The sequence below is a fragment of the Osmerus eperlanus genome, chromosome 26 (assembly GCF_963692335.1).
Source record: "Osmerus eperlanus chromosome 26, fOsmEpe2.1, whole genome shotgun sequence".
Taxonomy (NCBI): Eukaryota; Metazoa; Chordata; class Actinopteri; order Osmeriformes; family Osmeridae; genus Osmerus; species Osmerus eperlanus.
Genome location: NC_085043.1, coordinates 7,410,319 through 7,423,135, shown reverse-complemented (window position 1 = coordinate 7,423,135; position 12,817 = coordinate 7,410,319). Strand labels below are relative to the sequence as shown.

Genomic DNA, 12,817 nt, shown 5'->3' with positions numbered 1-12,817 from the left:
GTGTGGAAGCAAGACATTAGCCAGCGAGGAGGAGAAGCGTAGGCCTGTGGCCCCTGTCACCCACAGACATGAATAAGTGATAAGAAATGTTTCTACCATGAAGAGGTGTCAGGATCAGGTTAGTCCACCTGCCCACCGAGAGGGGGAGGAGGGGGGGAAGAGAAGCTATTTTTGGCTGTGTTGCTCTCCGACCTCAGGTCAGATCTGGATAACCCAGCATAGCATAGCCTAGCTTGCTAGGCTTAGCCTAGCCCAGCTCTGGACAAACTGTCCTGACATAGCCTAGCTTAGCACAAAATAGCTTAACACTTCTGGGTAACCCAGCAGGAGTAGAAAAAAGTGGGTGGCGAGGAAGAGAAGAGGAGAACAGAGAGGAGGCGAGGAGAGAGGAGGCAAGGAGAGTGGAGGCGAGAGGGAGAAGAGTTTGATGAGAGGGGGGGGGGGGAGATCTATTTTCCACTCTGCGAACGGACATGACCGTTAGCCTTGTGGTTGCCCTCTCTCTATCCTCTCCTTGCTTTGGCCTTATCGCTCTCTCTCCTCTCTCCACCTCCCCTCCCCTCCTCTATCTCTCTTGGTCTTACCTGCATATTCAATAAGAGGGGTGCAATACCATGTTCTCCATGGCTGTCTACTATATCTTTGTTCCACTAAACAATGGTGGATCTGCCTGTGGTCAGTTGACTATCATCAGAGAGGCACAGCTGGAAAGGACAGAGATAAATAGAGGGAGGGAGAGAGGGAAATGTACAGAGAGATAAAGAGGGGTTGTGGCGGAGGAGAGGTGCTGAGAGACACCTATATATTACTGTTTCAACTGCATGTTTGTGTTGCCAGAAGACAAATAGACGTTTTTTTATTTTTTTTACTTGATATCATGTTAGGATTGTCCTTGCTATTTCACTAACACTGGGGAGGTCAGACTCCCTGCTGGAACTGGATAGGTGTGGAGAGGATGAGGAGGTGTAGGCGAGAAAAGGAGGAGAGGAAGAGAGAGGAGAGTAGCGTAGCAGAGGAGAGGTGAGGTGAGGAGAGGTGAGGAGAGGAGAAGAAAGGAAAGTAGCAGAGGAGAGGAGAGGAGGAGAGGATGGAAGGCAGGAAGAGGAGAGAGGCCAGGTTAAACAGGTCTAGTGTATGTACATGTGTGCTGGTCTGAAGGAATGTCATTTGAATGCGTTGCTCTTATAGAGAATAATCCCCCCTGGCTCACCTCCTGCTGTGCGGGCTGGCAGATGGAGGGGGGGGCTGGATTTGTGTGTGTGGGGGAGAGAGAGAGTGTGTGTGTGTGAATGTGTGTTGTTGTGAATGTGTGTTGGTGTGAACGTGTGTTTGGCTGTGTATTTGTGTGTGCTTGTATATTTGGTGGTGTGTGTTTGTGTGCTGTGTGTATTGCTGTGTGTATGTGTTAAAAGTCCAAACTGGGGAGTTCACTCTGTGCTGAGCCCCCTCCCCCCCAGGCACCAGTCGATCATGTTAATCCCCCCCCTCCACATACACACACCACACACACCACACACACGGTGAGAGAGGGGACAGCCTTTCCTGAAACTTGGCACACAGCGCTGGGTGGGGGTAACCGGCTCAGACCGGATTGACAACCTCCCTTTTTAATACCCTTCCCTCGCTCTGTGGCCTGTGTGTGTGTGTACTCCCACTCCTCTTGTGGGATATTTCCTTATCCCTCCCTTCTGCTCCTCCTCCCCCCCTCTCCTCTCGTTTCGCTCCTCCCCCCCCTCCCTTGTCCTGTTTGTCCCGGTCTAGGTAGCTACCTGTCTGTTTGTTTCTTCCAGCTTGCTACCCGTTTATCCAGGTGTCTGTCCTGTTCTGGTAGTTACCTGTCTGTCTGCCAATTACAAGGACAGACCTGCTCCAGTCCAGTCAGCTCTAGGAAGCCTGGAGGTCAGAGGTCAGAGGGGAAGCCAGGGTGTCCATGGTGTTAGTGCTTATCCTCATGCCACCCCTAACCTTTAACCTCCAACCTACACTGAGACTCACTGTTCCTCTCTCCCCCCCCCCCACAGACGCACGGACGCACAGACGGCAGGACGGACCCACGATCGGGCCTGCTGTGATCGGAGGCTCAGCGGCAGGCTGGTGGAAGATGTCGTTGGGGCGCCGGGGGGCGGAGCGGGGCGCCGCCTCAGAGCAGCCGGCCAATCGGGCGGCGGCAGCGGCGGCGGCCGGGCCTGCGAGGCGGAGGAGGGGCCGGTGGGGATCCCCTTCCCTGAGCACAGCGCTGACATCCTGGGCAGCCTCAACAAGCAGCGGCTCAGCGGCCTGCTCTGCGACGTCCTGCTGGTCGCCCAGGAGCGCGAGTTCCCCCGCCCACCGCTCCGTCCTGGCCTCGTGCTCCGCCCTACTTCCACAAGCTCTTCACCTCCGCCGCCGCCGACCAGCAGAACGTCTACGCGCTGGACTTCCTGTGCGGCGAGGCGCTGGCCGCCATCTTGGACTTTGCCTACACGGCCACCCTGACGGTCAGCCGGCGCAGTGTGGCGGACATCTTGAGCGCCGCCCGGCTCCTGGAGGTCCCGCCCGTACAGGAAGTGTGCACGCACCTGCTGGATACCAAAGTGCTCTCCCCCCGCTGGTGAGCATGCTCAGTCACTGAAAAAAACACTAACGATGTGTTCGCACTGTTGGTCTCTCTGTCTCTCTGTCTTTCCCTCTCTCTCTCTCTCTCTCTCTCTCCTCTCTCTCTCTCTCTCTCATCTCTCTCTCTCTCTCTCTTCTCTCTCTATCTCTCTCTCTCTCTCTCTCTCTCTGTCTTTCCCTCTCCCTCCATCCCCACCTTCCATCCCTCTCCCTCTCTCTCGGACCCTCTCTTTTCTCCTCTGACAAACTCTGTTCATAGCCCGGGGTCACAATAACACTGACCTTTTCACACTGACTCATGCCAGCCAATAGTGTGTGTGTGTGTGTGTGCGTGTGTGTGTGTGTGTGTGTGTGTGTGTGTGTGTGTGTGTGTGTGAGAGGAAGGCTAGTTGGTTCACATGCTGCATTCTACAGACCCAGCATGTAACACCTCATCAACTCTCCCATGACGTACAGGGGAACACAATCCTATTTACAACATCTCTCACTGCAACTATTCTTGTTGACCCTTAATATACATTTATATACCTTCATACCTTGAAATGATATTATAAATCTTAATAAACCATTATATACATTTATTTCCCTTTATAATATGTACATACATGTATATACCTTATACTTGTATATTTCTAACCTTGATACACCGTTACTGTAAATATCTTTAAATAACTTCATACAACTTCATTTATTTACCTTTACCAATATTTTGCCAATTTCTTAAATACATATCTAACCTTTTTGTCATGTACCGTCTCTTCTAAAAGCGTTCTGTAACTGAGAGGGCCGTAACGATAATATGGAATGGAATCTAATACGCTGATTAGGCTTATGTAGATCAAGTGATTGACAAAACCAATTGACACTGGGGTTAGTTTGGAAAGTTTTTTTTTTCTTCATGATTTTGCTCGAGTGACAAACTCAAATCCAGAGTGTACAATCAAGATACAAAACAGGACGTAAAAACGTGACGTTTTTTTCTTGTCTCTCCAGGCGGGAAGTGAGCGAGGAGAGGAGAAGGAGGACGAGGAAGAGGGGACGGGGGGGAGCAGGAGGGGGGGAGCAGGGGAGGCGGTTGCCAGCGCGCGGGAGTATCTCGAGTACTTCCAGAGGGGGGCGACGTGGAGCAGCAGCTGCAGTACCCCAGAGCTCAGGGACATCCCCACACACCTGCACTGTAACCTGGGCAACGGTACCCACAGCAACGGGGGGGCCCAGGGGGCCCCAACCCGCACTACTCCCCCCTGGCCCGGGCTCTGGCCCCCGAGGAAGAGGAGGAGGAAGACGAGGAGGAGGAAGGGGAGATGGGGGACACCAGAGGACATGCTCGCGTGGGCCCAGGGGAACGGAGGAGGGGCAGGGGGAGGATTCTTCCCCCCGGCCCAGAACGGACACCACTTCTACCTTCCGTGAGCCCAAGGTGGAGGAGGAGGAGAGAGGAGGAGGGGGAGGAGGGCGAGCAGGGGCAGAGGGGGAGAGGGGGGGCGAGAGGGAGAGGGGGTCGGCCAGCGCCCTCCTGCAGAAGATGATGGACTCCATCGAGAGGCAGAAGGAGCGCGTGGCGGCGGGGGAGGAGCCCAACCAGGAGGAGGACCCCGACGTGGAGTTTTACTTGAATTACTTTAACAGCGCCCAGAGCGAGGACCCCGCCTCCGCCGTCGCCATGGCGCAGGGCCTCCTGCCCCTGTGGGCCTCGCGGGGGGGCGGGGCGCAGGAGAGGGGGGGCGGGGGGGCAGCGAAGAGAGGGGCCGGCGACAGGGTGGGTGAGGAGGAGGAGAGAGAGGAGAGAGAGGAGGAGGAGGCGGGGGAGGAGGAGAGAGGAAGATGCGTTCCAAGGCGTTCCAGAAGTGCCCCATCTGCGCCAAGGTGATCCAGGGGGCGGGGAAGTTACCCCGCCACATCAGGACCCACACCGGCGAGAAGCCCTACGAGTGTGCTGTAAAGTACGCTTCACCAGGTAAGCTCCCGCCGTACACTCGCCCCGGTCACGAGGGGGATCCCCCTGGGAAACGGACGGTTGTCCCGGTAACAAAGGAATCCCCCCTGGGAAAAGGACGGTTGTCCCGGTAACAATGGGATCCCCCTGGGAAACGGACGGTTGTCCCGGTAACAAAGGGATGGCCCCTGCTAAGGAGGCGATGCCCCCCCCCAGCAACCACAAGGGTGACCGTCCCATTGATCGTAGCAAGTTGACCGCTTCTGTCTGAACCTGGTCTCAGTCCTCACTGACCTTCCTTCTGCAGCCATCAACAAAACACAACACTGGGGTCGCCAAGGGCAGCCTGATTAGCTTAGCATTACCTAACTCACTTAGCGCAGCCTTAGCGTTAACCTGGTATGACGGGCCCGCATATTAGTTAGCCTAGCGCACTGGATGCATGCTGTCGCATAAACGAGGACCTAGCTTAGCATAGCACAAGCATCTGGTATGGTATTGAACGGATGCCACCACCACAGCCCACCCCTGGGAACAAGTGTTTCAGACTAGATTAGAGCTACTCGCCATGGTCATGGAGTTCAGGGGCTGTTTACAGGGACGGGGCCTGTGGTAAAGTCCTGGAATGTGGACCGAGGGTCCTATAAAGAGGGAAGGGTTGCCGTTATCAGGCTGGTTAGCTATAAAGGCCAGCTGGGAAGCAGATACAGGGGGCCTTCAGACGGGTGCCCTTTCTGTGCCAGTGCAATAATTTGAACTTGTGATCCCTGGTTATGTTGATTATTGCCCACAGCAAAACCAGCACTGTCTATCTCTCTCTCTCTTTTCCCTCTCTCCCTCTCTCTCTTGCACACGCACACATAGAGGCACGCATACGCTTACACACGCAGGCAAGCATGCACACAAACAATCGCACACAGCCAAACTCACACACAAACATGAACGGACACACACACACAAGGCGCACACACATACACAGTCCCATGTAGTTGTTTGTTGGCTAAACTAGGCTAGGCTGTGCTCTGTTGGGCTGGGGCTGGGCTGGGCTGGGCTGGGCTGGGCTGGCTTTTCTTTGCTATGCTATGCTATGCTATGCTATGCTATGCTATGCTATGCTATGCTGGCTAGGCTAGGACTACGCCATGCCAGGGTAGGGATTTCATGGTGTTTGGTTGGCTTGTTTTCCCCGTACCTAAGAATACAACCTTTTCCTTGAAACCTGCTTCTTAATGAATTAATCAGGGGACATGCATTCGAAATAGACGCTCACTGGAAATACCCAGGCCCCTTTGCGTTGAGTCTAGTCTAAAATAACCGAGTGGGTAGGTGGGAGAAGAGGAGGAGGGAGGAGCGAAGAGGAGGAGGAGAGGGAACAAATGAAGATGTAGGTGAGAAATGGAGAGGGGTGAAGAGAGGAGAGGAGGAGGGGTGGAGGGGAGGGGAAGAGAGTGGAGGAGGAGAGGGGGAGAGAGGAGGGGAGGAGGAGAAAAGCAGAGGAGAGGGGAAGAGAGGGGGGTGGAAAGGAAAGGAGGAGAGCAGAGGGAGATAAGGAGGAGAGGAGAGGGGAGGGGTATTGTAATCTTAATCCTGTTTGATCAGGGTTAAGAGTGTGCCTCGCTCTGTAATTTTTAAATAATTCACCTCCGTCACTGTCACTTTATCCCAAGGCCCCTTGCTCTGTGTGTGTGCGTGCGTGTGTGAACGCGCATGTGTGTGTGTATGTAGGAGCAAGTGTGTGTGCGTGTGTATATGTGTGTGTGTGTGTGTGTGTGTGTGTGCATGCTTTGTGCTTTTGTCTTGTTTGCTCGTTTGTAAGGACATGATAATCCCTGTCCATGTACAGTGTGTGTCTAGCAACAGAAGTCAGTGTTATCTGCTCCCGGGTCCAGTCAAGGTGGAGGCTGTAAGAGCGTTGAGTGGTTGACAGTTGGCACTGCCCAGATTCAAAGCTGCTTGCCACTCCCTTACTTGGCAGGAGAAGATTATTAGTACTTAGTACTTAGCTTATCCCACAGCACTGAGCACACCGAGCACTGTGGCTATTGTAGTCCTAAAGCTAGGATGCCCCAGATCACTGTGGGTAGTGTAGTCCCAATCCACGCGATGCAGCCCCAGAGCACTATGGGAAGTGTAGTCGTGGTTAGAGCTCTGTCTACAGCCACAGGGCAGTGTGGATAATGTCGTCCCAGTCTCTGCAGAGCCTACAACCCCAGGACATTGATCTGCGGTCTGTACTCTGCAGTGGAACAGGAGAGCCTTCTTTATGACTTCTTCTCCTGGGGTGACCTATCCGATCAAATAATGAAGCAGTGTTATAATAACAAATGTAGTGCAGGCTGGCAGGTCCAGAACGGTAGTGTCGGTTGAACCAGGAGGGGAGGAGATTCTCAAGGTGTGAGTCAGTGCATTCAAACAGAGATATAAACAGATCTTATGTAGGTCGATACCCAAGATGTCCCTTCTACAGAAGATAGATGTTCTCAGCTCCTGCTGTAGCTCAGGGAGGAGCTGGGGGGGGACCAGGGGGGGGGGGGGGGGGGAGCACAGGGGGGCGGGGGGCGGGGGGGAGGGCAGGGGAGGGGGGGGAGGGGGCGTACCACACAACACAATGCAGCACGTCTGCTCGGTGGAACGTGTCTTATCTAACTAGCCTTATCTGGCCGTGTGTGTCTGTGGGCATGTGCGTGAGTGAGTGAGTGAGTGTGTGTGTGTGTGTGTGTGTGTGTGTGTGCACCTACAGGCGTTCATTGTCACGTGACTTGGGTTAAAGAAACTGTTTGTGTGTGTGTCTCCCCCCCCCCTCCAGACAGGACAAGCTGAAGGTCCACATGCGGAAGCACACCGGAGAGAAGCCCTACCTATGCACGCAGTGCGGCGCGGCCTTCGCCCACAACTACGACCTGAAGAACCACATGCGCGTGCACACCGGCCTGCGACCCTACCAGTGCTCCAGCTGCTTCAAGACTTTCGTCCGCTCCGACCACCTCCATCGGCACCTGAAGAAGGACGGGTGCAACGGCATACCTTCCCGGAGGGGCCGCAAGCCGCGGGTGCGAGACCCCGGGTCCCTGGAGGTCCCCCTGGGCCCCGCGGGAGCCGGCCTGGGGCCCAGGGTCGGGGGGCGCGGGGGCCGGGGGCGGAGGCGTCTGGAGGTGGCCTCGGTCGCCGCAACGGTGGAGGGGGGGGCCAGGGGGGCCCTGCCTCGCAGTCCCCCGCCCCAGGAGAGGCAAGGCCAGCCCGGGCCCTGAGGCAGCGTGGGGTGGGGGGTGAAGGGGGGGAGGTGGGGAGGGTGTTGGAGGGACTAGGAGGGAGGCCACCGTCATCGCAGCCCCGGCGCCTCCATCGACCTGGGAGGAGAGACAAACTAAATCACGCAGATGTGAACGTTTTGGAGAAAGAAAAAAACAACACAAAACAAACACAAAAAAAAAAAACTACAACTAACTATTCCTCTATAAACCAAATCAGGGTGTCACAAAATCTAATCTCTTAAGTTCCCTTTTCTTGTTTTGCGTTAGAAAACAGAGTAGACACACACTCACACACATACATACATACACACAGACATACATTCAGTCCATCGGTTTGTCAAAGAGCAAAGAAATGCTTCGGATCACCCACCCCTGAACTGCTTGGGGCCTGTCTGTCTAACTGCCTGTCTCTCTGCCTCTCTGTCTGTCTGTGTGATGGTCAGGAAACTCAGGAGAAGCAGAATGTCTCTGAGTAGAATCGTAGTCTCTCAGTAGAGTCTCTCAGTGGAGTCTCTCGGAGTCTCTCAGAGTAGAGTGAACCGTCTTAGGCTCTCAGAAGAGTCTTTCTGAGTAGCATCTCTAAGCAGTACCTATGCAGTCCAGGACTAGATGTGGTGGATGTCAGACTAGATGTGGTGGATGTCAGAGGCTAATCTTCTGTGCTGTGTACCACGGCCGGGCAAACCTTCAGGTGACCTCAGGATAGCAATCCTCCCTCACACTCAGAGACAGCAGAGAGAGAGAGAGATGGAGACAGAGATACATTTATCAAACAAAAGAGAGATGACAAAAGGACAGAACTATGTCAAATGAAAGAGATCTTTTCGAGAAGACAAATAGGTGGAAAGAGAGAGAGATGGAGAGAGATCCAAACCTCTACTCTTTTTTTTATTCTTTTACAGACCAGAAATGTACAGTTACCATAGAAACAATATCTCCTGACTAGGGCGATATTATGCAAGATACTTTTCAATTCTGATGCAACATAAATGTTTTGTGTCCTTCTAACGCTCCAGACAGAATCAGACAAAAGGGTTTGATCGAAGTGTTACTTACTCTATGAAATATATTTTAAGAAAATCTATATGGTTCAACTTTTAATGTTTAATATTGAGTCGAATCCATTCGCAGGGGGGCTCTTCCATAGCAGGGCGGGGGGGGGGAGGGGTATGGAGGGGGGGGGGGTTGGGGTTCTGTGTTTATGAAGCACTACCATCCATCAGTGTACCTGTCTCCTCCTACCCCACTCCATCCTGCCACCGCAGAAATTCCAATTTATTTCCTTTTTTTATTTTTGTCAGATTTTGTCTTAATTTGTATTTTTCTTGTTGTTTTTCTTGTTTTTGGTTCCTTGTATGAGTTGACTGCTTTGGGTACTTGGCACTTTGCATTTGTAAACATGTATATAAACATTGGAGGGGGGGGGGGGAGGTAGGAAATGTCGGTCCCTTTACAATGCTGAGCTATGTATAATTCCTACCTGCTTGGTTTTCCTTCTTTGGTTTGACCAGGTTGAACTGACCACTCCACTCAGAGTGGTCAGTTCGACACAGAAACCGTGGGGTAGAATGTTAGAGATGCTGAATAGAGGAACTTGTGCGTCAGAAAGATTGTTGACGTGTGGAGAGATCCAATGACCAGAGACTTTATGCCGTTTCCACAGGAAGTGGCCACTTCCACAGGAAGTAGCCCATTTCCACAGGAAGTGGCCTGGTGCCAGACATATCGGGGTGCAGATTAACTCTTCACTGGTTAAAATGCAAACCGTCAGGGAGCCTGTCTGTATTTCTGATAGGTGGAGAGGAGGAGAGGAGGAGAGGATGAGAGGGGAGGGGAGGGGGAGGAGGGCCACACCCCTCACACACGTTTTGCGTACAGTTTAAACGAGGGTTGGCCAACCAAGAGAGGCTTCTAGGCAGCCTGGAGGAGGTGTGTTTAGCTCTGCTTCTGCTAGTCTGTCTGCCGTTGGGTCCAGTGAGCACCATGCAACCTGTGTGATGAAGAGAGCAATAAATACCTGTCCACTTAGAAAGGCCAAATACCTACACAGCTGCTGTGAGGGGAGAGGGTAAAGGGGGAGAAAGGGAGGGGTGAGGAGGAGGGTAAGGTAGGGGGATGGAGGGAGGGAGGATGGGTGTGGTGAAGAGATAAATGTAAGAAACTGTTGCATTCCATAAAGACAAATCTTCCCTCGCGCCAACACCAAGTCTGTTTCCATGCAGACTGGAATCAAATAAGACTCCCCCTCGCTTCTCTCTCTCTCTCTCTCTCTCTCTCTCTCTCTCTCTCTCTCTCTCTCTCTCTCTCTCTCTCTCTCTCTCTCTCTCTCTCTCTCTCTCTCTCTTATTCTCCTAACACCCCCTAGCCCAGGCTACAGGGGATTGAGGATCACTAGCAGGCTGCCAGGGTCTTTCCGGCAGCCTCAGTAGAGTTACTCAGGCAGGGAGTGGCTGTCGGTGGCGGGCGAGTTCGTACATGCCCCCTCCCCTACCTGCTCTCTACCCGTACCCTCCCTCCCCTGAGGCTCCCTCCTCCTGGCCTCCCTCTCCTCTCCTCCTCTACCCACGCTCTCCTTCTAGCCTCCAACTTCCCTCCTCCCTCCCCCTCCTAGACCCCCATAGCCTCCTCCCACCTCCCTCCCCCCTCCACCCTCCAGCCTCCCTCCCCCAAGCCTCCTCCCTCCCAGAGAGAAGACACAGGCCTCCCCCTCCAGCAGGCCTCACACATGGTGTGATTACAGCCATTCCCCCACGTACATCTGGAACGCTGGAATCCTGAATGGGATGACTGTGCAGTCCATCAGACTGGGGCCAGAACAGCCTTCCTCCTCCCTAGCCTCCCTCCTTCCTCCCCCCCCCCCAGTCTCCGTCCAGCCTCCTACCCCTCAGCCCTCCTTCCCTCCAGCCTCCCCCCTAGCCTCCTTCCTCCTCCTAGCCTCCCTTCCCCTAGCCTCCCTTTTCCTATAAGCACAGAGGAGACCCTTGACCTCTCTGCTGGCTGGTGGGAGACAGACAGACAGAGAGAGAGAAGAGTGAGAGAGATGGACTCCGAGGGAGGATTTGTGTAAAAAGGGAGAAAGTGAGGAGAGAGAGCTGGGAGGTATTTGTAAAGGGGGAGAGAGGGCTGGATGTTGGGTTCACCTGAAGCTCCTCCACCTTCACTGCAGCTGTGTTTGAGAATCAGTACTTTTGCACCTTACGGGAGAGAAACAGGTCCTGAAAAGCACTTTGATACTAAGCAGGGCACTTTGGTCAGAGAAACGGGTACTTTGGAACAGGGAGACACCAGCAGACCACCGAGTCTGTGGACAGTGTCTCGTTTGGTTCAATTTTTGACGACAAGCTGCCAAAAATATCAAGAAATGTAAAATCGGATCTCTCAGACAGAAGCTGGATGGGTTTTGTGATCTTAAAAAATCTTAAAGAAAAAAACAGCCCCCATGTAACTGATTGCACTTGAAATTAGATTTGATCTCAAGATCTGGATGTATTTATTCATGTCTTAATGCAAAGGTGGTGGGGGGGGGGGTGTTGAGCAGAGGGGCTGGGCGTGGAATGTGTGTGTGTGTGTGTGTGTGTGGCTGGAGGGTCTCAGGAAAAGCCTGGATAAACAAACTATCTAGTCCCATCTGTTCACCAGCCTCTCTCAGAGAATCTGATATTAACAAAGGAATACCACATTTATATACACACACATACACTGACACACACACATGCATATACACAAATACACTGACTCACACATACACACACACCCACATACACACAAATAACATGGTTATTCCATCTACCGTCCAATTCAGATATAAATACAATTCAGATACAAAAATAATTCAGATGAAAAGATGATTCCCAACCTGTGGTTATCCAGACTGAGCCCATGTGAGACCCCTCCACACACCCCCCCACACCCCCCCACACCCCTCCACACACACCCCACCACCCCACCACAAGCTCTTCCTCCTCATCCCTGGGGGCCCTACACAGCAGAGCGTGTTGAATCTGACCAACATCCACTTGAGTTCACATTCCCTCTCTGTTTGTCATTACTGAACTGTGGAGGCAGAGGTGTATAGATAGAGACAGACCCCTCTTTATGTGTGTCCTTGTTTTCTTCAAGACAACAAATGTTGGCTCTGCAGCTTACTGTTTTTTATTTTTTCGTTTTTTTTTTACTAACTTGATGGTTCTGTGTGTGAGGGTTTTCGCGGGGCGGGGTGCTTTCTGAGGTGAGTCGTTGTGGGAGAGGGATAGCCTGATAGCCTGGTAGCACTGGAAGAGTGCTTTTCGCTGAGACAGCAAGAGTTTGCACTAAGTACATGTCCTTGTCCGAGGCCAGGGAGGAGACCTCCGAAAAGCCTGGAGGTTTCCCTGTGTGAGTGTGTGTGTTATGTGTGTGTGTGTGTGTGTGTGTGTGTGTGTGTGTGTGTGTGTGTGTGTGTGCGTGCGTGCGCGTGGGTGTGAGAGTGTACACACACTCCACGATTTAACGTAGAGAGTCCATCCAGTACCCTCTCAGACTTATTCGCGTACATCTTGTCTTTAGTTACCAAAGCAGGCGTCAGACTTGTATAAAGAGTCATTGCACATTTGAGTTACCAATCTCACTAAATATTCCACAGCATCCCCCCCAAAACACAGTAAAATACCCAGGGGCTCTTGGAAAGAGCTTGGATCAAATCCACATGTAAGTTGTATAACAATATTACGATATTGAAAACAATCATACCGACCCTATTTATTGATGCCACCTCTGGGAGGTAGCTTAGATAGACACAACGTTTCTGAGCAGTTTTAGCCTAGCCTAGCTTGGCTAGTTTAGCTTGGTCTATCCTAGACTAGCCTCGCCTAGCTTAGCTTAATTTCTCCTAGCCTAGCTTAGCCTGGCTTAGCCTAGCCTAGCCTGGCCTGGCCTGGCCTAGCCTAGGGTCAGATTCCCCCCAGGTCACTGATTCTCTGCCGAGATGAGAGGGCGGTGTCCCTGTTTCCCGAATCTACACCAATGTGTCTATTCCAATTGGCACCATTTTTTTCTT

At 52.7% G+C, this 12,817-nt stretch overlaps 1 protein-coding gene across 1 annotated transcript; it reads left to right on the top strand.

The window, feature by feature from the left end:
- The first annotated feature begins 97 nt into the window (after positions 1 to 97).
- Positions 98 to 8,024, top strand: zbtb7a (zinc finger and BTB domain containing 7a). Its single transcript, XM_062452246.1, is given in 13 exon segments — positions 98 to 118; positions 2,022 to 2,063; positions 2,066 to 2,113; positions 2,116 to 2,319; positions 2,321 to 2,356; positions 2,358 to 2,603; positions 3,589 to 3,808; positions 3,811 to 3,923; positions 3,925 to 4,015; positions 4,050 to 4,360; positions 4,363 to 4,528; positions 4,531 to 4,552; positions 7,338 to 8,024. Coding segments are annotated over 13 exon segments (1,962 nt in total). The 3' UTR covers positions 7,780 to 8,024.
- Positions 8,025 to 12,817: the final 4,793 nt, after the last annotated feature.